This window comes from Hemicordylus capensis, chromosome 2 (assembly GCF_027244095.1).
Source record: "Hemicordylus capensis ecotype Gifberg chromosome 2, rHemCap1.1.pri, whole genome shotgun sequence".
NCBI classification, from domain to species: Eukaryota; Metazoa; Chordata; class Lepidosauria; order Squamata; family Cordylidae; genus Hemicordylus; species Hemicordylus capensis.
This window is the reverse complement of record NC_069658.1, coordinates 208360693-208387494: the sequence shown is the minus strand read 5'-3', so window position 1 is coordinate 208387494 and position 26802 is coordinate 208360693. Positions and strand designations below refer to the sequence as shown.

Here is a 26802-nt window from a genome sequence, read left to right as displayed (position 1 = left end):
CCGCGCGCCGAGGTGGGTGGGTCCCTTTTCATTCATAAATCCTCGGTCCTTTTAAATCAAAATTAAGGTGCCAAGAGCCGGAAGGGGACTCCCCCAGAAAAACTGCTTCCACAACCTCCGGAGCGTTTTTCCCTTTGCCTATGGAGCGCGTAAACTCCAGCTAGGTGAGTATCTCTCGCTTCTCCTTCTCCTTCTCCTTCTCCTTCCTGGATCTCGCCTCCCTCCCATTCCTGCCCTGCTCCAGTGGGGGAAAGAAATGAAACGGATCCTCAGGTCTGCTCCTTGCAGATGTGAGCTTGGCAGGAGTCGAGGTGAAACGTAGTGCCTTCTGCCTGCCTGCCCGCCGCCGCCCTGCACAGAGAGACCATCTGTCATTTTGTTCTCTCCCCCCCCCCCGCCCGCTCCCCGTCCATCCCACTTATTAATATATTTTAAAAATTCAGAGTTAAACAGAGGGAAGGCCAGGCGAGCTCCTCTTCCCCCGCCCCGGTCCATGCAGGGCGATTGTAAGCATGCTTACTCAGAAGGAAACCCTACTGAGCTCCATCGAGCTTACTCGCTAGGAAGTGTGCTTTGGACTGCTCTCTCTCTCTCTCTCTCTCTCTGGATACATAGATCTAAAAATGCGTGTGTGTATATACACGGAGCATATAATATATACATGCATGCACACAGAGAGAGAGAGAGAGAGAGCGAGAGAGCTTTTCTCTCTTCCTTGGACGTCTAGTCTCACCTTTTCCCTGCTCCTTCCTGGCATGCAATGCCTTCTCTTTCCATCCTCTCATCACACACACACACACACACCCCTCCCGCGTCTTCATCTGGCTTGGGAACTGTGAGCCTGGCGCGGGGCGGGGGGGCGGATTTGCTAAGGCGGGGGGGGGGGGTGTTACCCCTGGTGGGGATGCAGCAGGAGAGCTGGCCGCGGTGGGTGGGTGTGCGGCTGCCTCTTCCATTCCGGGGCTGGGAATCGGGAGGCTTTGCGGAACGGGCTCCGGTTTGGGGTCCACGCGTTTCTTTGAAGCCGCCGCAGCAACGCTCCTGCCGCCTGGCCAGGAAAGGGAGCCCTCTTTTCTCCACTGGCCTGGGCAGGGGGAGACACATTGCATGCACACGGAGGCCATCAGAAAATCTCTCTCTCTCTCTCTCTCTCTCTCTCTCTCTCTCAAAGCCCCCTAGCCATCTTTTTTTCCCTCCCTCGGCTTGGCTTTGCTCGCTTCTGCGCGGGGTAGCGCAAACCCATTAGCAGCGCTGCAAAGCGTCGGGGGCAACGGAGGAGCAAATGGGCATGTGCGGGGCGGCAGTGATGCCGGCTAAGGTTTGCGAGGCTTTCGTCTTCGGGGTGGCCCCCCTCCATCCTCGGGGCAGCTGCTGGGGCTTCCAGCAAGGACCTGCCTCGCCCCCTCCCTCCCTCCCTCCCCACCACCTCACCTCACCCCACCCACCCACCCTCTTCTCCAGAGATGGAGCACACGCGGCTGCAAAAACCCGGTCGCCAAAGCGAGCGCGGCAGCACCGGATCTGGCCGCTCTGCCTCCTCTTGCAAACGGAGAAATGCGGTTCCGGGCGGGGGGGGGTCTTCACTGGGCATGCACGGGAAAGGGGACGGGCGGGGGGGGGGCAGCTTGCAGGGCCCCAGGCCGGGCTTGCATCCAAGCAGCCCTGGCCATCAATGTTGCAGAGCTTATTTCTTGCTGGCAACAGGCTTCCCCTTCTCCCCAAATTCCCAGCCGCCAAGACAGACCCCTTTAAAAGATGCGGCATCCATAACGGAGATGTTACTCAACAGCTGTCACCTGTAACAGCTACAAATGGAGCCTCCATGTTCAGAAGCAGAGGCGCTGAAGGGCGGGGGGGGGGACTCATGCCCTCCTTGTGGGTTTCCCAGAGGCATCTGGTTGGCTGGCCACTGTTGGGCCTTTGGTTCTTCTTCGTTTTTTTGCTAAATCGAACCCCCATGGAGCAGGGAAGGCTACCTCTGAATATCCGTTTCAGGGGGTCAGCAGTGAGAGAGGGGCATTGCCTTCATCACTTCTCTGTGGGCTTCCCAGGCCTCTGGTGGGCCACATGGGAAACAGGATGCGAGACTAGATAAGCCTTGGGCTGGATCCAACAGGGCTTTTCTTATGTTTGAGAGAATCAGATTCACAGAGGACGGGTCCATCGAGGCACGTGGAAAGCTATAAAGAATGCCTCCACGTTCAAAAGTAGTCTACCTCAGATTCTGTCAGGGAGGGCGGGGGCAGGGGACCTGGATGCACATGTGTACGGCTGGCTCAGGGATGCCCATTTGGTGAGTTTTCCCCAGGGGCGCCCGGCTGTCCTCAGCCGGAGACCGAGCGCAGGGGTGGGTATATTTGGTGCCTTCTTCATCAGGGCAGCCTTGCTTTGCCTGGAGATTTTCTGCATTCTCTATCCTGCTGCCTCCCCCCTCGAGATCTAAATGGCTCCTGGGATCTGCTGCAGTGTTAGAATCCTGTTTCTTCTCAGCAGGCATAAACAACAGCCGCTGAGTTCCTGCTTCAGTGTCACCATGGTGATGAAATTCTTCTGTGATTATCTGGGGAAATGGCAGTGGCTGTGGGGTAGTGGTTGAGTGACGTCCTTCTCTCTTCCCCACCTGCGATGGATCTGGTGGCAGGGAGTTGCCCTGGTTCAGAAGTTCCCGGAAGGCGTTTAAAAACATCTCCCAGGCTTACACTGATCGCAGCAGAGGTTATTTTGAGCCCAAGCCTCCAGGGAACGGGATGCCTCTTCAGTACGTGCAGAGCCACGTTCTCTTCCAAGAGAAGGGCAGACTGCTCCCCCTCCCCTGCTCATCCTCACAACAACCCTGCCAGGTAGGTTAGGCTGAGAGAGCATGACCTAGCGAGTTCCATGGCTTGGTGTGGGCCAGTCCAACTCTGACCACTCCTCCCTCCACCTGCAGTCCCCTGCAGGCCAGCAGGGGGTGGGCCTAGGGATCCCCCCCTCCACATGGTTTTGCTAGCTTTCCGCTTGCGGGGAAGATCTTCCTCCTCATCCCTCCTTGTTCTGCTCCCCTAAGCCCCTTCCTCATGTCAGTCTCAGCCATTCCCGGTGGAAAGGTAGACTGCTCCTGTGCATGGAGGAGAACGGGTGCCCTCCCTGCATTGGTACAGTCCTTTCTGGCACTGCAGGACTCTACCACCTCCTTGTACTGTTTATGGCCCCCATCCAGGGGCTGACCAAACTAGGACCAGCTTAGCTTTACACATCCAGCTCTGGCAGGTGCCCTCCGGGGGGGCCTTCAATAGCTACTGGGTAAAAGCAAGATGGATGGGCCCTCAGGAGCCCCACTGATCATCCTTGGCTGCATCTATTTCGGTCCGTCTCACTGCAGGCAAAAATGGGCTGTGCCCTTTATTTTCCCTTCCTTCTTTAGCTTAACTTCTTTTAAAAACCAAATCAACCTGAGAGAGGTTAAAGGGGCCCTTTCTTGTCTCACCTGAAGCCCAGGGCTTGTCCCTTTTTTCTTTTTGTTTTGGTACAGTCTCTCTGTGATGGCTCAGTAGCATGAGGAGATTTCACTTTGCACATGCTCAGAGGCCCTGTTCCTTCACTAATCACAATGCAAAGTTGCATGGGGAAAGATTTCACTTTGCACATGCTCAGAAGCCCTCTTTCTCAACCAGTTACAATGCTTCAAAGCATGGGGGAAATTCTCACTTTGCACGTGCTCAGAATCCTTCTTTCTTTGCCGACGGTGATGCTCAGCCCTGGCACACATCCTGCTTGATTTTCAGTCTGTTCACTTGTTCTGGCTATTAACCACCTTGTTATGTGTTCTTATCCATGTTATCATTGTCATTGTGGTTGGTAGTATTTCTTACATCACCCCTGTACTCGGGTGCTTTGCAAAGAATGGGAGGACAGGTCCCTGCCCTCGAGGAGCTTACAGTCTAGAAATCGACACGTGGGAGCACAGAGGAGATGGAGGCGGGGGCCAAGAGGGGTGTCGCGCATGCAGGGGAAACGCGGCTTTAACACGTACCTGACAGGTGGAGGGGTCAGGATCAATCCTTGCCACAGGAGCGGGGCAGGCTTGGGGGTCCCTTCCTCAAGCCCTCAGGCCCCACCCCAGTTTCCTTGCAGCCAAGCCGTGGCCTCTGCAGGCAGCCTCCTGGAAACTGTCGGCACAGAAGGTAAGGGGGGGGTACCCTGAGGATGGCCCCCCCCAGACATCGCCTTGCTGAGGGAGGCCTCCTCCTCCTCCTCCTCCTCCGGGGCCCCGGCTGCAGGCCCCTCTCCGCCGCTCTGCAGGAGAAGCCCCTCTGGTTCCTCTCTCTGCTGGTCGCTGGCTGTGACTCATCGCCTGTGTGGGCTCCGGAGCCTGCTCAGGCGTTTGCTGCTGGCGGCTGCTGCTGGTGGCTGCTTCTTCTCCTCCTCCTCCTCCTTCGCCTTCTTTTGGATCAAGCAGATGTAATTTCCATCCTCCTGCATGTGGGGTGGGGTGGGGGCGGGGGGGCCCCCCTGGCAGCGAGCGGCAGCCGATGGGGAAGGGCAGGGCTGCTCCCCTCTCGGGGGGGGGGCGGTGGAGGAGAAGCGGCCACACCGCCAGGGCACTGCTGCAGCCGGGCCTCCTCGGGCTCCTGGAGAGAGGAGGAGGAGGAGGAGGAGGAGGAGGAGGAAGGCCGCCGCCTGACTCTGGGCAAGGGGCCGAGGGAAGAGGCGGCCGCAGCCCCCCAGCAGGAGGATGCTGCCAGGTGCCTCTGCCATCCTCCTCCCGCCTCGGATCTTGAGGGGAAGCGGGAGAGCCGAGGGCTGCTCTCGAACCGGAGCCGGGAGGCGATGGAGCGGCCGAAGCAGCAGCGCACCCGGCCTCCTCCTCGTGAGGCATGACAGGCGCCTTCCTCTTCTTGGCCGGACCTGGGAACCCCGCAGAAGGCGGGATGGAGAGCCAGGGGCAGGGAGGCGGGGCGGAGAGGCGGGCAGCAGAAGCCACACGGCCACCCCACGCCCGCTCTCCCGCTGCCCGTTTGGATCGATAGGCACCGATACAGAGACCTTTATATGTCTGTGTCTTGTGTCTCACCTTCCTCTCCCTTCTCTCTCTCTCTCCCCCTCCGAAATTTCTCTTGCGGCTGGGTTCCAGGAAGGCATCTCCGAGGGCAGCAGACCATGAGCAATGATTGGAGTTCATGGGAGAACACCACGGAAGGCGTGACGGTGAGTGTGTGGCCCCGGGGGGCCGGGGGGGGTGGAGATGGGGCAGTCCTTGGCGTAATCCTGCCCCCGCCCCGTTAATATCCCTCGCCCGCCCCCCGCCCCCGGTATTCTGCCCTGTCCAACTTCCCTTCCACCGGGGCCGGGCTCCACAGAGCGGCCCAGAAGGCCCACGTCGGGGTGGGTGGATGAGTTCTCGGCGTGAGAAGACGTGAGACAGATCCACGTGTTGGCCACGCGTAGAAGGGTGGGTGCTGGCCTTTGGGGGGAACCAGCTCCTGTCCCCGTGAGAACGACCCGTCTCGGTCCGGATTCTGGCACAGAGGCGCTCTGCTTCTGCCATCCACCGGGAAGAAGGTTCCCTCCAGCATCTGGGGAGGAGCATCTACTCTCAGAAGGGACCCATTTCCTCTCCTCTACTGAACGACGGCGCATCTGTTCGGGACCCCCCAGCACAGCATCCCTCCAGTGACTCTTGCTGGTGCCTGTCTTGTGTTCCTTTTTAGATGGTCAGCCCTTTGGGGACGGGGAGCCCTCTGGTTGATTTATTATTGCTCTGTGTAAACCGCCCCGAGCCCTTTCTGGAAGGGGCGGTGTAGAAATCGAATGAATGAATGAATGAATGAATGAATGGTCATTCGGGTTCCATCCCTGAGGGCCTGATCCCTTACACGTGGTTTTATCACGGCATGGTGAGAAGGCGGTGGGTGGGTTTCTGTACCCTGATCAGAGCCATTGGTGCTCTCAGCATGCGCAGGGTGTCCTTCGGCTGCCCACTGTGTGATGGTGGCACACAGGTGTGGGAGGAAGGAAGACCTTTCAAGGGTGACCTCCCAGCCCACTCGTTAGGCCTGGGAAAGACAGAACGATACAGGCAAGAGGCCACTTCTGGTTCGGGGACATTAACCACCTTCCCTCCACCCACACAACTTGCCCTGATGATTCTCCCTGCAGAAGTGCTGAGCTGGCTGGCTTTCTGCAGCTGGGATCCCTTTCACTGATCCCTTTGTCGGTCGGTTCCCCATGTGCGTTGGTTTCAGTCTCGTACTCTGCCAGATTCCTCCCCAATGCTCCTTCCTCTTAACGGTGTGGGAGGAGAGCTGGTCTTGTGGGAGCAAGCATGACTTGTCCTCTTTGCTAAGCAGGGTCCATCCTGGTTTGTATTTGAAGGGGAGACTGCATGTGTGGGCACTGTAAGATATTCCCCTTAGGGGATGGAGCCGCTCTGGGGAGAGCATCTAGGTTCCAAGTTCCCTCCCTGGCAGTGGTGTAGTGGTTAGAGTGCTGGACTAGGACCGGGGAGACCCGAGTTCAAATCCCCATTCAGCCATAGGAACATAGGAAACTGCCATATGTTGAGTCAGACCATTGGTCTATCTAGCTCAGTATTGTCTTCACAGACTGGCAGCGGCTTCTCCAAGGTTGCAGGCAGGAGTCTCTCTCAGCCCTATTGTGGAGATGCTGCCAGCAAGGGAACTTGAAACCTTCTGCTCTTCCCAGAGCGGCTCCATCCCCTAAGAGGGGAATATCTCCCGGTGCTCACACTTCTAGTCTCCCATTCAGATGCAACCAGGGCGGACCCTGCTTAGCTAGGGGGACAAGTCATGCTTGCGACCACAAGACCAGCTGTCTTCTAGCCATGAGACTTGCTGGGTGACTCTGGGCCAGTCACTTCTCTCTCCACCTAACCTACTTCACAGGGTTGTTGTGAGGAGAAAACTTAAGTACGTAGTACACTGCTCTGGGCTCCTTGGAGGAAGAGCGGGATATAAAATGTAAATAGATAAATAATAAATGAATCTCCAAGATTCGATAGGGCTGAGAGAGAGACTCCTGCCTGCAACCTTGGAGAAGCTGCTGCCAGTCTGGGTAGACAGTCCTGAGCAAGATGGACCAAGGGTCTGACTCCGTAAAGGGCAGCTTCCTATATTCCTGTGTTCCTTGAACGATGCAATCTGCAGTCTTTTTCTTGCATCACTGAACAGTGTAAACAGGGAGGGGAGAAACATGGATTGGGGCAGGTGGATTGGCCGAAACGCCAGCAATTGGGGGCTTGCCCTGGCAAGATGTTCCCACCGCCCAGTTCCCCAAAACCCTGGCTGTGTTTACACAATGTCAAGCCTAGCTTGGCAGTCTGGACGGGTAGAAATGCAACAGGTTCAGAGCCCACCTTCTCTGAGCACGGCTGCAGGTGAATTCCTGTCATGGCATGTTGACACCTGGAAGGTGTTGATTCCACCTTGCAGGAGTGGGAGACGGGTCCGTTCAGCTCGTAACTTCTGTGGATATGCGCACCTTAAAAAAACAAATAGGGAAAAAACCAGCTGTCCCTGGCCCCCATGGGACCCTTCACAGCCACTGACTGGGCTGCCGTGACGTCACGGACTGTTCACAAACATTCTGACTCGCCCTTCTGACTGGTCGCTCAGTTTCTGGGAAGGGAAATAAAACAGCTCCTTTTTATTTTTATTTTATTTTTACATTTCATATCCCGCTCTTCCTCCCAGGAGCCCAGAGCGGTGTACTACATACTTAGGTTTCTCCTCACAACAACCCTGTGAAGTAGGCTAGGCTGAGAGAGAAGTGACTGGCCCAGAGTCACCCAGCTAGTTTCAAGGCTGAACGGGGATTTGAACTCAGGTCTCCCCGGTCCTAGTCCAGCACTCTAGCCACTACACCACGCTGGCTTTTGTCATTGAGGCAGAAAGACTCTGTCGGGGAAAGAGGTTATCATGAATGATGATTAATGATGAATAGCGCTGCCTGTAGGCACAAAGGCTGCAGATGGGTCTCTGCCTCAAAAGGCTTCCAAGCCAGCTGCTGTGAGGGCACGGAATGTTTGCAAACATTCCGGCTGTTTCAGGGGAGAAGTGTCACCCACAGCATCCGGTCAAATGGTGTGGTTCCTGTGAAGGGAAGCTACGCGCCCCACTTCTGAGTCCTCCTCTTGCCTTCCTTACAGGCAGTACCTGGTGAGGTGAGCACCCAGGATGGGTATATCCTGCTCCTGGTCCTTCTCTCCGTCTTCATCGGGGGCACTGTGGTGCTTCTTTTTGGCATCCTAATCATCTGCCGGCGCTGCTGTGAGACGGACCGTCGGCATTCCAGGTAACGGTTGACATTCCAGGCTGGGGCGGGCGGTGCCAAGGGTGGGGTGGGGCAGGAGAGGGCCCAGCGCCAAGGATGGTTGCCGTTTGGGAGTCTCTCACTGGCTGAGTGTAGGTAGTTTACGGCAGATAGCTCTAACTCTGCAGCCTCCCGACATGCAGGAAGGAGAACTTGGGGGCTGAATCTGTAGTTCAGGGGCAGAATCGCTTAAGGTTCAGTCCTTGGCAGCATCTCCAGGTAGACCTGGGAAAGATCTCTGCCCTGCAGAGCTGCTGCCAGTCAGAGTAGAGAATATTACACCCAGGTAATGGGCCCAGAAGGAGCCCGGTTCCGATATTATTTTAGCGAGAGGGGTGGGAAGCCCCAGGTTCCATTCCTGCTGTCTCCAGGTTGGGTTGGGAAAGGTCCCATCTGAGGCTGCAGAGAGCTGCTGCCAGTCAGTGTAGACAGTGCCGAGCTGGATGGGCCAAGGGTCGGACTCCATTTGGCAGCATCCTTGGCAAGCGCTGGATCCTGGGCCTACATGGGATCTGGAGTCGTGCTGCAGTTAGGCCGCGAGTGTGCACCAAACCAGGCGAGCGATGTACCCGACTGGTGGCGGTCGCTCCCTGGTGGGCTTGCTGAATTAAGACCACCACCTGTGCAGGCTGTTTTGGGCGAACTCCTGGCGATCTCTGTTGATCTTGTGGCGTTTCGTTTCCCCTTTTTCCTCCCTGCCTTCAGAGCCAGCGATGACCCAGAGAAAACCAACACTACCTACCTGGACGACTTGCAGCCCGCTCAAGGTGAGGCTTTCCTTCCAGCATCCCTTTCATGAAAAGCTTTGCTGTCGGGACTCTGTTGCTAGGAGGCATCACCGTGGAAACTGGGTTCTCCCCTCCTGCATCTCGCCTACCTCTCAGCCCCTTGTGGAGAGACCGCCTGGCTTGTCTCTCCGCCAGAAGCCGCCGCGCGCCAAAGCCGCAGGGGATGGGTGAGGGCCTGGCCCCCTTGGGGACGGCCCAGACCTCTGGCGGAAAGTTTGGATTTCGTTTAAAAAGTAAGTTGCTAGTCCCTTCTACTCATGGGGGTGCACAAAGCGTGCAGGCTTCCGGGCAATTGCGGGCTCAGAGAGCTTACCGGGAAATAACTTCCCAACACGCAGGTGTGCTAAAGTGGGTATCCTGGGTCTTCGGCAATGGTCCCCTGGTCTCTTACGCCGCCCCCTTCCTCACAGAATTTCCGCATCTGTCCAACCCACTCGGAAAGGGGTAGCCTCTCCCTGCTAGGCTCATCTGTGTGCGGGTGCTGATGGCTACATCTTGGAGTCCAGATAGCTTTTATCGCCATCTTCTTCCAGATAACTTGGCAGAGCAAGAGAAGGTGGTGGGGGATAAAAGCAGGAACAGGAGGAGGAGAAAGAGCAGGAGAGCCATTGGGGAAAGATAGAGGTGGGAGTGGGGAGAAGCGGGAGAAGGAGAGGGAGATCAATTGGCGGAAGAGGACGACGACAGTGAATATTAATGTACTGCTTTTCAGCAAAAGTTCCCAAAGCAGTTTACATAGAGGAATAAAAATAAATAAAGATGGCCCTCTGTCCCCAAAGGGCTCACAATCTAAAAAGAAACATAAGGTGGACAGCAGCAACAGCCACTAGAAGGATACTGTGCTGGGGGCGGATAGGGCCAGTTGCCCCCCTCCTGCTAAATAGAAGAGAATCACCACTTTAAAAAGGTGCCTCTTTGCTCAGTTAGCAGGGGAAAGGTAGAGGAAAAAGCAGGAAGGAGAGACAGAAGGAGTGGGAGGGAGCAGAAGAAGAGGTGGGAGAAGAATAGCAATTGGAGAAAGATGGAGGAGAAAGTGGGGGCGAGAAGGAGTGGAAGAAAGAGGGAGAAGGAGAAAGCAGAGAGAGAAGGAAGCAGGGGGAGAGTGACGAGAGAAAGATGGAGGAGGTAGTGGGAGGAAGATGGAAGCAACTGGGGAATGAGAAGGAGTATCAGGAGGAAAGTGAACTGGTGGGAAAAGAGTGAGAGAAAGATGGAGAAGGAAGCAGGAGGAAGGGAGGAGAGCGAACCGGGGAGGATGGAGAAGAAGCAGGAGGAAGGGAGGAGAGAGAACCGGGGAAGATGGAGAAGAAGCAGGAGGAAGGGAGGAGAGAGAACCGGGGAAGATGGAGAAGAAGCAGGAGGAAGGGAGGAGAGCAAACCGGGGAGGATGGAGAAGAAGCAGGAGGAAGGGAGGAGAGCGAACTGGGAAGGATGGAGAAGAAGCAGGAGGAAGGGAGGAGAGCAAACCGGGGAGGATGGAGAAGAAGCAGGAGGAAGGGAGGAGAGCGAACTGGGGAGGATGGAGAAGGAAGCAGGAGGAAGGGAGGAGAGCAAACCGGGGAGGATGGAGAAGAAGCAGGAGGAAGGGAGGAGAGCGAACTGGGGAGGATGGAGAAGAAGCAGGAGGAAGGGAGGAGAGAGAACTGGGAAAGATGGAGAAGAAGCAGGAGGAAGGAAGGAGAGCAAACTGGGGAGGATGGAGAAGAAGCAGGAGGAAGGGAGGAGAGCGAACTGGGGAGGATGGAGAAGGAAGCAGGAGGAAGGGAGGAGAGAGAACTGGGGAAGATGGAGAAGAAGCAGGAGGAAGGGAGGAGAGCAAACCGGGGAGGATGGAGAAGAAGCAGGAGGAAGGGAGGAGAGAGAACTGGGAAAGATGGAGAAGAAGCAGGAGGAAGGGAGGAGAGCAAACCGGGGAGGATGGAGAAGAAGCAGGAGGAAGGGAGGAGAGCGAACTGGGGAGGATGGAGAAGAAGCAGGAGGAAGGGAGGAGAGAGAACTGGGAAAGATGGAGAAGAAGCAGGAGGAAGGGAGGAGGGCGAACCGGGGAGGATGGAGAAGGAAGCAGGAGGAAGGGAGGAGAGCGAACCGGGGAGGATGGAGAAGGAAGCAGGAGGAAGGGAGGAGAGCGAACCGGGGAGGATGGAGAAGGAAGCAGGAGGAAGGGAGGAGAGCGAACCAGGGAGGATGGAGAAGGAAGCAGGAGGAAGATGGAGAGCGAATCGGGGAAGATGGAGAAGAAGCAAGAGAAGGAGGAGAGCAAACCAGGGAGGATGGAGAAGATGCAGGAGCAAGTTGGATAGGGAAGAAATAGGCACAGAAGATTAAAAAATGACTCCCATTTTGGGGTAGCAGTGAGTTCCAAATCTTTGACTGCAACCTTAGAAGAGGGCCCCAGTGATGACATTTGGATGAACTCCTTTGGAGTGGACGTGAGGGGGTGGGCTTGCTGACGCGCTGTTGGCCTTGCCTCCCTAGAGATCACCATCAAGGTGGATGACCCCGACTGCATGTCCAGCTCCAGCTACCGCGATGCGGAGAGCGAACGTTTCCTGTCGTCGGGAAGCGCCACGGGGCGGAGGGTCTCCTTCAACGAGGCCGCGCTCTTCGAGCAGAGCAAGAAGACCCAGGAGAAGGGGAGGAGGTGGGTGCAAAATCCCTTCAGAACTTGTCGCAGGAAGGCCTTTGGTCTTCCCCGAAGCCAAGCCTGCTGCCGTGGGGAAATGCTGCCCCCTCACCCTAGACCAGTCATTTTAGACGGGCACAGTTTCTTGGTGGGGAAGGGTGCCAAGCCAGTGGGCAGGGTGCCTGTGGGGATGTTCTTGGCTTGGGGGCGGAGCTCCTTTTGTGGGTGCTTGATGCCTTCGACTTGTGGAATTCTCTGCCACAAGATGTGGTGACAGCCAACAACCTGGATGGCTTTAAGGGGGGTTTGGATCACTTCGTGGAGGAGAGTATCAACGGCTACTAGTCGGAGGGCTGTGGGCCACCACCAGCCTCAAAGGCAGGATGCCTCTGAGTCCCAGTTGCAGGGGAGTCACAGCAGCAGGAGGGAGGGCAGGCCCCTTTCACCTCCTCCCTGTAGGCTTCCAGCGGCATCTGGTGTGCCACTTGTGAAACAGGAGGGCGGACTAGATGGGCCTCCTTGGGCCTGATCCAGCAGGGCTCTTCTGATGTTCTCATGCCTTCCTGCTCTCTTCGGCCAGGTACACCCTGACGGAAGGGGACTTCCACCACTTGAAGAACGCCCGCCTCAGCCACCTCCCTCTGCCTCCCTCTGCTGCCCTCAAAATCGTCACGATACACGAGTGCGAATCCAACGAGAACAGCATCGCCATGACGCCCCGCCGGCCACCCGCCAAGCCTGGCCTCGCCATCTTCCAGGTGAATCCTCTGCACGCCTGACAGGTTATGTGGGCAGGGGCAGCGCAGGGAGGGAAGGAAGGAAGGCCCAGCCGCTCCAGGGGTGCCAGAGATGTACAGGACTGTACCACGTCTCAGCACCCTCACCGGGCTCTACGTTTCCTCCCCTCCCCTCTGCCTCCCTCTCATCGACGCTTAACCTGTAAGTTCCTCAGGGCAGGGGCCTAGCTTGCTTAGCCCTCGGGAAAGGGCTCTCTGCCTTATGCGTGGTTCTGGCACCAACATGATTTGCTGCGTCTGAGACTGCTTGGACTGCAGGAGGTGTGTGCAAGGTTTTGAGTTCTGCAGAATGCCCTGGTCAGAAGGAGGAGTGCTGTGAGGCGCAAAAGCCTGCATCCTTGAGAGTGAGCGTAAGCACAGCCCTGCTGGATCAGGCCCAAGGAGGCCCGTCTAGTCCAGCATCCTGTTTCACACAGTGGCCCACCAGATGCTGCTGGAAGCCACAGGCAGGAGTTGAAAGGGGCATGCCCTCCCTCCTGCGGTTGTTCCCCTGCAACTGGGATTGAGAGGCCTCCTGCCTCTGAAGCTGGAGGCGGCCTGTAGCCCTCCGACTAGTAGCCATCGGTCGATCTGTCCTCCTTGAATTTGTCTAAGCCCCTTTTTAAAGCCATCCAAGCTAGTGGCCATGATGCAGATTATGCATATACATCTTATGAAATATGCATGCTTTTGCGTTTTGCAGACCTCTTTAGTGGGGATGCGTCCTGCGAAAGCTTGCCTGCCTGACAATAAGCAAGCCGCGCATGAATACTAATGCAGAACGTGCTTATTCCAAAGGATGCAAGCTTTTGTGTAACCCTCCATTCTGACCCACAGGCTTCTGCAATATCCAGCAATTGCACGCGGTAAAATAAGCATATCGTGCATGATTGTTTTCTAACCGGACAGCTTAGGTTGTTGTAGGCAAGTATCCAGGATCCGCAGAACTCTGACCACAGGCTTCTGTGAAGCTCAGAAGCTGGCGACGGCCTCCGCTGGTGTGGCAGAAGAGATGGTCCCCCCTCCATTCCCTCTCCCCTGGGTGCTGTTGGGGTGTGGAGTTGCTCTCTCCTCTGGGCTGCTGTTCATCTTCCTTCCTGCCTCCCCTCTTTTTTTCACGGCCCTGCAGCCCCCAGGAGCCACCCTGCCCCAGACCGCGCTCAACAGCCACGGTTTGTGTCCCAGCTCAGCCCTGCCGGGGGACACCTACAACTCCACGGTGGAGCCCGGTCCAGCCGCCGCCTCGGACTCCGGCGAGGGCGTCCCGGTACGTGGAAATGGCCCAGGGCGCCCCCGTACACCTTCTCCATCGCAAGCACGATGCATGGGCGGAGGGAGCTGGCTTCCCCCGAGTCAGGCCCTTGGCCCGCCCAGCTCAGGGTTGTCAACCCTGACCGGCAGCGTCTCTCCAAGGTTTCGGCCAGAGCCCCTCCCAGCCCTCCCTGGAGATGCGGCCCCTTCAAGCGCAGACCAGGGCAGGCCCTGCTCGGCAAGGGGGCTTCTGCCCGGCCTGCTCTGCCCCTGCCCTCAGCGGCCAGCTCCTGGCCTTCTGTCTCGGGGGTCCCGTCTTCCTGCGGCTTCCCCGGGGAGCGGGTGGCTGGGTGGGCCCCCCAGGTCCCCTTGCGGCTGGCGGGGAGACTTTAGGAACGGCCACCAAGTGCCCGCTGGGACGCCAAGGACGGCGCCGCTTGCTTCTTGCAGTGAGTGTCCAGCACCCGTGTGGGGGGGGGGGCGGGCATGGGGGGGCACTGTTCAGCTGGGCTCCCTGGGCGGGGGCTGCAGAGAGGCCTCGTGCCCTCCTCGGGGGCCGTTCAAGGGCGCTGTGCCGTGCCGTGCTGGGGGGGCTCCCGTGACCCGCTCTCCTCCCTCCCGCCCCTCAGCCCGACGGCTCAGCCAGGAGTCCCAAGGGGGCCGGGCCGGGCACTGGGGAAGCTGCCCCGCCGCCCGCCCCGGGCACCGTCCTCCACTTCTTCACCCGCTTGCGACGCCACGCCAGCCTGGAGAGCGCCAGCCCCTACTTCCGGATCAAGAAGTGGAAGCTGGAGACCAGCCAGAGGGCCTCCAGCCTGGACACGCGAGGTGGGCCCTCCCTCCCTCCCTCCCTCCTGCAGGTCTCCTGCTCCCTCCCTCCCTCCCACTCCTCCCCCCTTGCTGCCCCTCAGGCCTGGAACACCCCCCCCACAACCCCCCCAGATCTCCTGCTCCCTTAAACGACTCTGCCCTGTTTGTCTTGCTGCCCCCCTATGCCTGGAATCCCCTCCTAGGGGCTCGTGTCTCCCACACTCTTTCCAAACAGCTTCTCTTCCCCCTTGCTGCCCCCTTGTGCCTGGGACCCCCATTCAAAGCCCCCCCCTCATGCATCTCCAGTTCCCTTTAGATGACTCTGCCCTTCCTCCCTTGCTGCCCCCTTGTGCCTGGGACCCCCTCCCAGAGCCCCCTAGATCTCCTGCTCCCTTAAACGACTCTGCCCCCTTTGCAGCCTGGAATGCCCTCCCGTATATCTGCTTCTCCCTCAAATGACTCCTTCCATTTTCCCTGCTGCCCCCTATGCCAGGAATCCCCTCCTAGCTCCTCGTGGGTCTCCCCCTGCTTTTAAAGGGCTGCAGATGCTCCCTTGCTGTCCTCTGAACCCCTGTTCAAAGGCCCCACAGATCTCCAGTTCCCTTTAAATGATTCCGCCCCTTTCCCCCCTGCTGCCCCTTGCGCCTGGAACTCCCTTATTTAACTTAACATATTTTAATTAATTTAAATATTTCTGTCTATTTATTTATTTTAAATTTTAAATAAATATATATATATATTTACACTTGTATCCCACTCTTCTTCTGAGGAGCTCAGAGGGGTGCACATGGTTATTTTTATCCTCACAACAACCCTGTGAGGTAGGTTAGGCTGAGAGAGACATGACTGGCCCAGAGTCACCCAGTGAGTTTCATGACTGAATGGGGACTCGAACTCGGGCCTTCCTGGTCCTAGTCCAACACTCTCACCACTACACTATGCTGGCTCTCAGTTCTCCTCAATCACCTCTTCGGAGAGCACGGTCCCCTAGTCCCCTTACTCTGTGGCAGCGAAGGCCATGCACCTCTGATTCAGGGATGCCGAACTTTGTTTCTCCTGCAGATGTTGGACTACAACTCCCATCATCCCTGACTGCTGACTTGAGATTATGGGAGCTGTAGTCCAGGTTGTACAGCCCTGCCTTGACCACCCTCCTCTTCCTCTGCACCCTCCCCTGTGTCAAAAGTTTATTTTAGACTTGTATGTCTTCTCAGTGTTTGCCTCTCAACATAGGCAAGGCAGTTTGTTAGGTTTTGGACTGTATGCTCCTCAAGGCAGGGACCCGTCCTCTTGTATTTTGTAAGCCAGCGTTGCCATTGAGACTGTGGGGGTGCACCCAGCTAGGCCTCGGGGAATCTAGGTTCAGATCCTTAGGAAACCTGCTGGGCGTGCCGTTGGGCCAGCCACGGCCTCACCTACCTCGCAGGGTTGCCGTGAGGGCAGAATCGGTGGGGACAACTGGTCTGCAGTACCCCTCAGCCTCTTGGAAGAAGGGAGAGGTAAATGAGTCCCTAAACCAATATTATTGTCCTGCAAAGTGGTATGGAGGGAAATTGGCTTGCTGGAGCATAAGGACCTAAGAGCAGCCCTGCCGGATCAGGTCCAAGGAGGCCCATCTAGTCCAGCATCCTGTTTCACACAGTGGCCCACCAGAGGCCTCCGGGGAGCCCACAAGTGTGAACGCAGGCCCTCTCTCCTGCTGGTGCTCCCCTGCAACTGATATTCAGAGGCATCTTGCCTCCTGAGCTGGAGGTGGCCTATAGACATCAAGGCTAGTAGCCACTGACAGTCCTGCCCTCCACGCATTTGTCTAAGCCTCATTTAAAGCCATCCAAGCTGGGGGTCATCGCCACATCCTGTGGCAGAGAGTTCCATAGGTCAGTCATGGGCTGTGTGCAAAAGTGCTTCCTTTTGCTGGCTCTAAATTCCCCGGCCTTCGGTTTCGTGGGATGGCCCCTGGTTCGAGTGTGGCGGGAGAGGGAGAGGGGTTGGGTGAAGGCCGGCTGCCGGGCGCTGTTGCAGGGAGGCTCGAAGATGGGCGTGGGAGGTCTCCCTTCCCCGCCCAGCTCTCTCACTCGTGCCAAACTCCGCGCCCCACCCCAGGTTCCCCCAAGCGCCATCAGTTCCAGCGCCAGAGGGCGGCTAGCGAGAGCATGGACCTAGAGGACCGCGACGCCCACCAGACGGACATCATCCAGTACATCGCCCGGACGGATGACGTGGCCTTCCGTCCCGTGGCGGGGCCTTTCCTGCCGGCCCCAGCCAGCCCCACACTATCTCTCGGCAGGTATTTTTCAGTAGATAAGTGGGAACCCCGCGCGGCGTAGATGGGGAATGAAGCTTGCGTTGCCGTCAGGGTGGCCGGGGGCCCTCCGGCCACTCTCGCTGGGTGGGGGGGTGGGGCGGGGTTGCAGGGAAAGAGAGTGGGTCCTAATGATCAGACCCTTCTTGTTTCTCCACGGTGGGCTCTTAAGCATGCGCAGAGTGCTCTTACGGAAGTAAATATGGAAATCGAATGAATGAATGAATGAATGAATGAATGAGCAATTTAGAAAGGTGTGGGGGGGTGTGCAACACAAGACTTTGCCTTGTAAATGGATGGACAGGAGGAGGGTGGGGTATTGGCTGGGGGGGGGTCTGATCCCCTGCACAGGTCTCCTCTGGTTCGAAGGACCTGCTGCTTACCCTTTGCCCGCTGACCCGTTACAAGGAGTGCCCCCAGTTCATCAGCCGACAGATTTTCTTTTTAAAACGTTTCTCTTCGATTCACGCTCTGATTAAAACTGCAGGGGGCAAGCGCGGTCTTGGGCGAGGGGCCCTCGTTTCTGCATCTTGCGGAAGACTTTGCCTGTGGGTCGCGGAACTTGGAGGAGCAAAAAACTGGGTGGCCAGCACAAGGTCTCGGTGGGCAGTCCAAGAGGACGCTGCAGGGATCCTTGGTGGCCCTGAGCTGGTCAACGGGCCCTGAAGCAAACGCGTCTGAGGCCCCCTGAGGTCGGGGGACCCGTGCAAATTGGTGCAGAGGGAAGCCGTTCGCGACCCAATCGAGTAATAATGAACTGAGTCAGATTTGGAGCCCAGGGCTGGCTGGCTCCCATCCTCTGCGCAAACGAATTGGACTCTAAAGAGAGAGGTAGTGAATGTACAGGTGAAACTTGGAAAATTAGAATATCGTGCAAAAGTCCATTAATCTCAGTAATGCAAATTAAAAGGTGAAACTGATATATGAGACAGACGCATTACATGCAAAGAGAGATAAGTCAAGCCTTAATTTGTTATAATTGTGATGATCATGGCGTACAGCTCATGAAAACCCCAAATCCACAATCCCAGAAAATTAGAAAATTACATGGAACCAAGAAGACAAGGATTGTAGAATAGAACAATATCGGACCTCTGAAAAGTATACAGTGTACTGTGCTTGATTGGCCAGCACACTCGCCTGACCTGACCCTATAGAGAATCTATGGGGCATTGCCGAGAGAAGGATGAGAGACACGAGACCAAACAATGCAGAAGTGCTGAAGGCCGCTAATGAAGCATCCTGGTCTTCCATAATACCTCATCAGTACCACAGGCTGATAGCATCCATGCCACGCCGCATTGAGGCAGTAATTGCTGCAAAAGGGGCCCAAACCAAGTACTGAATACATATGCATGCTTATACTTTTCAGAGGTCTGATATTGTTCTGTTCTACAATCCTTGTCTTCTTGGTTCCATGTAATATTCTAATTTTCTGGGATGGTGGATTTGGGGTTTTCATGAGCTGTACGCCATGATCATCACAATTATAACAAATTAAGGCTTGACTTATCTCGCTTTGCATGTAATGCGTCTGTCTCATATATCAGTTTCACCTTTTAATTTGCATTACTGAAATGAATGGCCTTTTGCACGATATTCTAATTTTCCGAGTCTCACCTGTATATCAATGCGAGGACCGGAGTCCCGCCTGCCCCTGGCTTCCTCTCTGCACCCGGCTGCATGGGCAAGCAGACCGACTCCTCCTCGGTTCCATGGGTTCTTGGCACTGCTAGGAATATGCAAAGTGGCCACATCTGGGCTCCGGCCTCGTGGTCCACCAGGCCTAACTGAGAGCCGCTCTCAGGGGGCTCAGGTGTTCCCCAGGCCTGCCACCTCGCTGTCCTTTCATTTGGGGTGCCGGGGCTCAAACCTGGGGCCTTCTGAGTGCAAAGTGGGTGTTCCACACCTGAGTGGTGGGTGTTCCCGATAAACACAGCGAGCTGCTGCCAGGTGCTGAGTCAGACCATCTAGTCCAGTACTGATGGCTCTGAGTGGCGTAGGGATGTGGAAATTGATTCGGGTACAAATCAATTTGTACCCGAATCTAGGTGATTCGGGTGATTCGGAGACAAAACAAATCACCCCTGTGGTCCATTGGCTAGATTCGAGTACAAATCGAATCGCGCCCGATTCCATTCAAATCGATTTGAGATTCAGATCCCTCCTAATAATTCCCCCAAGATTCCCAGCTTTCAGTTAAAAATAAGCTAAGCTCTAGCCCTTGTAGAAATGAAGTTATGGAACAAGATGTGTGGTCGCTCGTTTTCAAGTGTTTGCATTCTTTGGTGTATAATAACTTTCCCCTCAATGAATCCCTATGAGGATTCATGACACACTTTCATTTCTTCTGTTCATTTTGACTGTCTTTTTGACAGTGCCAGCTCTCAACTGCCAAGTGCCAACTACACCCCACTCCCACCCACAAGGCAGTGTAGATTCTCTGGTAGTAAATGAGAGTGGATTCATGATTTGTATTGAAAATCTCATTTGCTACCAGAGAATCTACACTCAGAATACCTCCGAAACAACAGAACCCTGTACCCCTGGGGTTAGCAACCCATGGGGGTGGCTGGCACCCTCTGTTCATTACACCGCCACTCACTCTGGGCCACCCCAGCGCCCCTCAAGTGCAGTTATGGGGATGCTGAAACCTCCATTACACCTTATGGGGGGAAACCTTAAAGACTCGTACACTTCAACAAATCACCAAAAATCAGCCCTCTGCCCAAATCCTTTGAAAAATTTCTGGTAGCTTCCTTGCCCCCCATGGGCACTACCACCAACCCCACACCGCTCTAGGCCGCCACCACCCCACGTGAAGCAATACACGTCCATTATACCTTATGGGGAAAAACCTTAAAGATGTGTAAACTTCAACAATTCACCAAAAACCAGCGCTTTGCCAAATCCCTCTGCAATTTGGGTTGTAGCCTCCACCCATTAGGCACTACCATCTCACCCCACTCTTCTGCCCCAGATCACACTTTATGCCCCCAAATCTGCCCCAAAGACACTAAAACTTCAACAATTCACCAAAAATCAGCCCTTTGCCCAATCCCTCTGCAATTTGGGTGGTAGCCTCCACCCATTAGGCTCTACCACCCCACCCCACTCTTTTGGCCCTGGGACCCAGTTTTTAAAAATCCAAATCAATTCGGATTCGGATTAATTCGTATCCGAATCAAATCTGGGGTGATTCGGATGGGTCAGATTTGGACCGAAAAACAAATCGGAGGTGTTTTGATTTGGATCAGAATTGAAACACCAACAATCTGAATTGCACACCCCTAATCTGGCAGCAGTTCTCCACGATCTCGGGCAGAGGAACCATCCCTGGCCGTGGCAGTTTTGAACTGGAGATGGAATCCAGTTCACCTCCTTACTCACTGCCACGGAGCTGAAACCCGTTTCCCGCTTGTTCAGTAATCGCCATGCATGTGTGAATCATATCTTGTTGGGCCTCACCTTGGTTTGCTGTGACGTTTTCTTCCACGTCCTGCATAGGAGCAAGAGAGACGGAGAGCGGCGTTTCCTAAAGCCAACCTGTCCTTTCCCCCACCTTTTTCTGACTGCAGGTTAGAATCGCCAGAGCCCCCCGGCCCCGCCTCCCCCGAGCCCCCCCCAGCAGAGCAGCCCCCCATCTCCCTCTATCATGACATCTGGAGTCTGCGGGCCTCGCTGGAGGTGTCCGCATCGTCGGAGCAGGGGAACGACCGGGACTCAGTCCGCAGCGACGGGAGCGATAGCGTCTCCTCCTTGGCGGGTGGCCTGCCCAGCTTCCCTTCCTCCCTGGCCGATGAGGCTGAGGGGACCGAGGAGAAGCTGGGGGGCAGGCCCAAGCAGGCCAGTGTGGGGCCGGAGGCCGGGACCCGTAAGCTGCTGCAGATGGACAGCGGCTACGCTTCCATCGAGGCTCCGAGCGGCCGTGTGAGTGAGGATCAGACGGCCTCCGAGAAACGCTACTGCTTCACCAGTGCGGGGCGCAAGGCCACCATCTTCGAGAGCTTTGAGGGGCAGCAACTGGAAGAGAAGGAGGAAGAGGAGGAGGAGGAGGAGGGAGGAGCGGCAGGCGGGGAGTCCCCAGAGAGCCCTCTGGTGTGGGCCCCCTACGGGCAGATGTTCCCCACCCGGGAGCCCCTGCCCCGCCGGGACTACAGCATTGACGAAAAGACCGACGCCCTCTTCAATGCTTTTGTCCGCCACGACCCCCAGTTTGACGAGTCCCCCCTGCGGGCCAAGCACCGCTCCCGGACCCACCTGCGCAAGCAGTGGCAGCGCACCAAGCAGTACAGCGACCCCGGGGTCCGCTACCCTCCCGCCCTGGAGAGGCACCGGACCCCGCTGCGGAGGGGCGACAGCGTCAACTACCCGCTGGAGGGGCGCTACCACAGCACCCTGCCCCGCATCGTCAGCTCCGGGGACGAGGAAGTCGCCTCGCCGCCCCCGGAAGCCAGCGACAAGATCCAGGTCATCGAGGAAGAGCCCCCCGAGGAGGCCAAGACGGCGCCCGACCCCTATGGCGGCAGCTGCCTGGGGGGCGGCGAGTGCCTGGGGTTGGGCAGCCTCGGCACCGACCTGATGGACAAGATTGCAGGGGGGCTGGAAGACAGGTTCTATGGGCCCTTGAAAAAACAGAGAGAGAGTCCCGAGTGCGTGGCGGTTGTGGCAGAGGCCTCTCCTGACCCTAGCCCGGAATAGCGGAGGCCAGGAAGCATAGCCGCCTACACGTGAGGTGGCCACACCTCTCTCCCCAGCACTGGCCGTGCCACCACGGGACTTGCCCGCCAACCAGGGCACAGGGCACTCCGGGGGCGCGAGGGTGCGAGGCGACCTGGGACCAATCCTCTCCGTATCGGCCGGCCTGATCTGCCCGGTTCCGCGTGGGAGACCCCTGCCACGTTCTAGGTGGCCGTATCCAACCAGGAGGCACCTGCCGTGGTCGGAGGTCAAGGGAGGGCGAATTTCCCGGGGGAAGCCTCTGTCCTTAGCCAGGAAAGGGGGAGTGGAGATACTGGCCCGCTGGAGTCTGTCCATGGAGGTCCAGTGTACCCCGGAAACAGCGGCAAGGTCAGGCTAGGCTTGCCTCCCGCTGGTGAGGATTCGAGGGGAACAAGGGCTTCCTTCCCGGGGGCCTCTGCTCCCTTCTCGCGAGCACCCGAGATGGGGGTGGTTCCGAGCCCAGCTGGTTCCGGCCCCTCCGAAGCGGGTTTGCCAAAGCAGGCACTTCGAATTGCACAGCCAGAAAGTTAAGTTTGAAGGGACCTTTTTCCTGAAAGGAATCCCCCCCGAAAAACCTAGCGGAGGCCCAACACTTACCTCAAGATGTGACAAGCTGGTGGTTGTAGCAGATATCGAGACTCCTTCACATTCACACACACACACACACTCTCTCTCTCTCTGTTTTTTTTACAAGCAATAACCATGTCTTTCCCCCTGCACACCTTGCTGCTGCTGCTGTCCTTGGGAGTAGTGGTGGTGGTGGTGGTGGTGGGGTGTTCCTCATGGCGGGAGGTGGTGGTGGCGGCACCACGCCTTCCAGATGGGACCAGACCTCCCAAGACCTGGTGGCTGGGTCCAAATCGGCCAGGGTCCTCTAAGTGACTTTTGGACACGGAAAAGACATCGGCAGCGTCTGAATATGTGTGGCGGAAGCGTTGGGGGATGCCGCGTCTTCATTCAGAGGGCAAAGCCCCGTCTCTGGGAGGGGTGAGCCCCAGATTAAGGTGTGCCGTGGGAGCTGTGGCTTCTGGTCCCTTTGACTGCACAGCCTCACCTCTCTATTCCTGCCCTGGATTGGAGCTCAGTTTTCCCCAGGTGCCTCGGTTCTGGAGGGTTTCCCCTGGCTCCCGCGTTTGTAGGCGTCCCCCAGCTCCTTGATTCTGTGCCTCCCCTTACCCATCCCTCTCGGGGTCTTCAAGGGGCAGGACATGGAGCCCCATCCGCAAAAAAAAAAGACACACATCATAACCTCTCTTGTTCCCACCCCGCATGGCCTGGATCCCGCCCCCCCCGCACATCTGGCCTGGTGGGAAAGTACCAAATTGCATCATGTGGGCTTGGCAGGTCTGCTGAACGGCTTGACTGTGGGGGCTTTTGCATGGCCCAAGCAAGGTGTGTGTTTCCCACCCCCCCAAAAAAACCTTTGCTAGCCTGCAATATAGCAGAGATCCATTTGGTGGGGGTGGGGTTGAGGCCGTGCAAGTGTTATTGTGGGGTGCGGGGATAATTTTGTGAGAGATCCCACCGTGCCTGCATTTAGAAGGCAGAGCCAGGGTGAAGTGTGCCGTCAAGTCCGTTTCGACTGCTGGCGCCCACAGAGCCCTGTGGGTGTCTTTGGTAGGATACAGAAGGGAGTTGCCATTGCCTCTTCCCGCACAGTATGAGATGATGCCTTTCAGCATCTTCCTATATCGCTGCTGCTCGATATAGTACCAGCGGGGATTCGAACCAGCAACCTTCTGCTTGTTAGTCAAGCATTTCCCCACCACACCACTTGCGGTGGTAGAGAGCCTGAATTGTCCCCTTTGCTAAGCAGGGTTAGCCTTGGTTTGCATTTGGATGGGAGAGTGCAGGTGAGCACCGTCAGATATCCCCCTGAAGGGGTGGGGCCAGAGCTCGATGAACCAATGGTCTGACTCAGCCCAAGGCAGCGTCCTATATGCCCATGTCAGCTTCCAAGAGGTGGGGTGATTTAGCTCAATCTAGGGCAGGGCCATGGCGGGAGGCAGCTGTGTGCAGATAACCACCCCTGACCCTTTCCCAAGCAGAAGCATTGGGGGGGGGGGAACCTGACCATTTCCCCCCCTCCAGATACCACTAAAGCAGGTTGGTCATGTTTAATTTATTATTATTTATTGTAATTATTTTAAAATATATACACAGACAGGTGACTTTGCTGCACCTTATGGCAGAGTTTGGAGCAGTTTCATTGTGCTATGATAGAAGCTAAATGCAGAATTGTGGCGGGGGGGGCAGGAGCTGCTGTCCATACCCGATTACTTGTGGGGCCCTCCCCCCCACCATTATCTCTCAGTCAGGTGAAGAGGGGGGAATAGACTTGAATGTATCGCTTTCTCCTCCCCCCCCAACATTCTAATGCTTCAATATGTGCATGTAAGAAAGTGGGTGAGGTGGTTGCTTTAAAGGGGCCTCTCCCTCTCCCCTTCTTTTGCAAAACCATCTTCCAAAATGTTACATTGTGGGGTGCTGGGGAATGAAATTTTTGTATTTTAAGTATACAGTGAGAGGCGGGGGCCAGGTGGAGGAAGCGCTGCCCCCCCTGCCCCCTTTTGACCATTGCACACCTCTGCTGTCTATTTTTTGCATTTGCTGAGAGCTCAGTGATAGCAGGGGAGAAAAACAGCCATCTCCCTCCTGGGCTGGAGACCGCAGTTTAAAAACAAAAACCTTTTGGAAAAGACTTTATTAAAAACCATGTGCCAAAGGGCTCTGACAAGCCTGCTGTCTTTCATGTCACAGTGGAGCGGGGGGGGGGGGCAGGAAATTGTATAGGGCTGAAGCTAATGAGGGCACTTGCAACTGTGAGAAGGAATCTCGCCCTGCGGTTCTGGCAGTGAGCCCCGATAGCTCAGTGGAACCTCCATGTGCAGAAGCAGTCTACCGCCGAGCCACCCATGCTGGGGACACAGACTGCAGGACCAGCTGGGGTGGCAGACCTGCGGGCCCCATTTGTTCGTGCCTTCCTGTTTGGAATAAGACTGCAGAAGAGGGCAGAGATCCTGGAAGAGGAGGGGTGGTTCTCAGGCAAAGGCCTTTCTTTCCCGACTCTAAAGTCGCTGCAGGTCCAGACCTGTGCACCTCTCCCCACCCATGCCTGCTCTACTCGTGCAAAGCCTCATGCCAAATCCAGGGCGGAAAGACGCCTTCCCAATTTGCTGGACTCCTCTACTTGCTCTGGCAGCCCGGAACAGCGTCCAGGCACTTGTGCCCTGTAATTAGCCCGAAGCGCACACAAAACTCTTCCTGGTGTGGGGCTGGGCCCCACTGCTGGCGGTGGGGGGGGATCACGTGCTTGGTAGCCCAGTGGCTGCCCGCCACTCAAACCCTCATGGCTTCAGTTAAAAAGAGTGCAGCCGACAGCCAGGAAGAAGCGCCAAAGCTCTGAGACGGCCGAACAGGGGCGGGCAGGCAAGCTTGATGCTTCCGCTGCGGCGGCAGCACTACAACTCCCATCACCCCCAGCCCCGATTTATTGTAGTTGTAATTCACCAGTAGGGAGGAATGGCAATTTAACAGCTGGAGAGCTGCATCCCCTCCAAGGTGCACCATGCATGCACACAAGTGGGGTTCTTTTTTTTAGGTCTGCTCAGTTAATTTTAGCTCCTGCTCAGGTTGAATCAGGAAGGCCCCGTTGTGAGTGCATGTACACACACACACACACACACACACACACACACACACACACACACAGAGAGCATGCCTTGATACTGCCACCCAGAGCAAACTCATTCCCCACACACAGGAAAGAAAGTGAGGTGGTTGCCCACGCCTGCTGTAGAGTATCCACAGCTCTGGTACAGCAAATACCTCTCGGAGGCAGAGGGTCTCGCGTTCAAGCAGTTTTCCGGCAGCAGAGCTGAAGAAACTCTCTCTGCCCAACCATGGAGAGCTGCTGCCAGTCAGAGTAGTCAATACTCAGCCAGAAGGACCAATGGTCTGACGCTGTCGATAGCAGCCTCTTACATCCAGCAGACGCAGGCAGGCCCCATGCTTAATCCTCACTTTAAAAGGTCTCTGGGAGCAGACCCAAGAAAGCTGTTATCTCAGGAGTATTTATTATTTACACTTTATATCCCGCTCTTCCTGCAAGGAGCCCAGAGCGGTGGACTACCTACTTGAGTTTCTCTTTCACAACAACCCTGTGAGGTAGGCTAGGCTGAGAGAGAAGTGACTGGCCCAGAGTCACCCAGCTAGTCTCATGGCTGAATGGGGATTTGAACTCGGGTCTCCCTGCTCCTAGTCCAGCACTCTAAACCCTACACCACGCTGGCTCTCTTAGAGGTGGGAAGACACCAGTCTTAAAACCCTAAAGTGCTGTGGCAGACACTGGAGGAAAGCCAGAAGTAGGGTCTCCCTGGGGTCAGGACTGGGACCAGGACCCTTCCACTTGTTCATAGATGACTTAGAAGTGGAGGGAAGCATGCCCGTGGCCAGATTTACGAATGACACTAAATGATTTAGGCTGGTGAAATCTACAACCGATGGTGAGGAGCTCCATGAGTGGGCGACAAAATGGCAAATGCAGTTCAGTGTTGGCAAGTGTAAAGTGATGCACATTGGGACGAAAAACCCCAACTTCAAGTATATGCTGATGGGATCCGAGCTGTCGGTGATGGACCAAGGGAGGGATCTTGGGGTCATGGTGGACAGCTCGTTGAAAGTGTCGACTCAATGTGCGGCAGCTGTTAAAAAGGCCAATTCCATGCTAGGGATCATTAGGAAGGGGACTGAAAATGCAATGGCTAATATCATAGTGCCCTTATACAAATCTATGGTGCGGCCACATTTAGAGTACTGCGTGTAGTTATCACCATATCTTAAGGAGGACATTGTGCAACTGGGAAAAGGTGCAGAAGAGGGCAACCCCGATGATCAGGGGCCTGGAGCACCTTCCATAGGAGGCGAGGCTACAACACCTGGGGCGCTTTGCTTCGGCAAAGAGGCAACTACAGGGAAACACGAAAGAGGTGTATAAAACTATGCAACAACTAAAATATTCTCCCTCCCTCCCATTACTAGAACCAGGGGCCATCCCATGAAACTGAAGGCCAGGAAATTTAGGACCGTCAAGAGGAAGCACTTTGCCACACAGCGCACAGTTAATCTATGGAATTCTCTGCCACAGGATGTGGTGATGGCCACCAGCCTGGATGGCTTTAAAAGGGGCTTAGACACATTAACAGAGGACAGGTCTATCAA

At 56.2% G+C, this 26802-nt stretch overlaps 1 protein-coding gene across 9 annotated transcripts; it reads left to right on the top strand.

Moving 5' to 3' along the window:
* CBARP (CACN subunit beta associated regulatory protein) lies at positions 1–24311 on the top strand. 9 transcript variants are annotated; one of them, XM_053303479.1, is made up of 10 exons: positions 1–164; positions 5118–5187; positions 8147–8292; positions 9016–9077; positions 11574–11739; positions 12302–12479; positions 13627–13764; positions 14378–14576; positions 16662–16845; positions 20439–24311. In XM_053303479.1, the coding sequence occupies exons 2-10, from the start codon at positions 5140–5142 to the stop codon at positions 21559–21561; spliced, it is 2244 nt and encodes a 747-aa protein (XP_053159454.1). In that variant the 5' UTR covers positions 1–164; positions 5118–5139; the 3' UTR covers positions 21562–24311. The 9 variants fall into 9 exon arrangements, with proteins under 9 accessions (XP_053159454.1, XP_053159449.1, XP_053159453.1 ...); XM_053303474.1 differs by having other exon boundaries at positions 5114–5187; XM_053303478.1 differs by lacking the exon at positions 1–164 and adding an exon at positions 1299–1318 and having other exon boundaries at positions 5114–5187.
* The last annotated feature ends 2491 nt before the right edge of the window (positions 24312–26802 follow it).

What these genes read in the sequence shown, in the direction of transcription:
- CBARP (XM_053303472.1), top strand. Translation starts at nt 3,983, where the DNA reads ATGCAGGGGAAACGCGGCTTTAACACGTACCTGACAGGTGGAGGGGTC. An exon ending in GGAAACTGTCGGCACAGAAG is followed by an intron (nt 4,164 to 5,113) that starts GTAAGGGGGGGG and finishes GCTGGGTTCCAG; the next exon opens with GAAGGCATCTCCGAGGGCAG. An exon ending in ACACCACGGAAGGCGTGACG is followed by an intron (nt 5,188 to 8,146) that starts GTGAGTGTGTGG and finishes CCTTCCTTACAG; the next exon opens with GCAGTACCTGGTGAGGTGAG.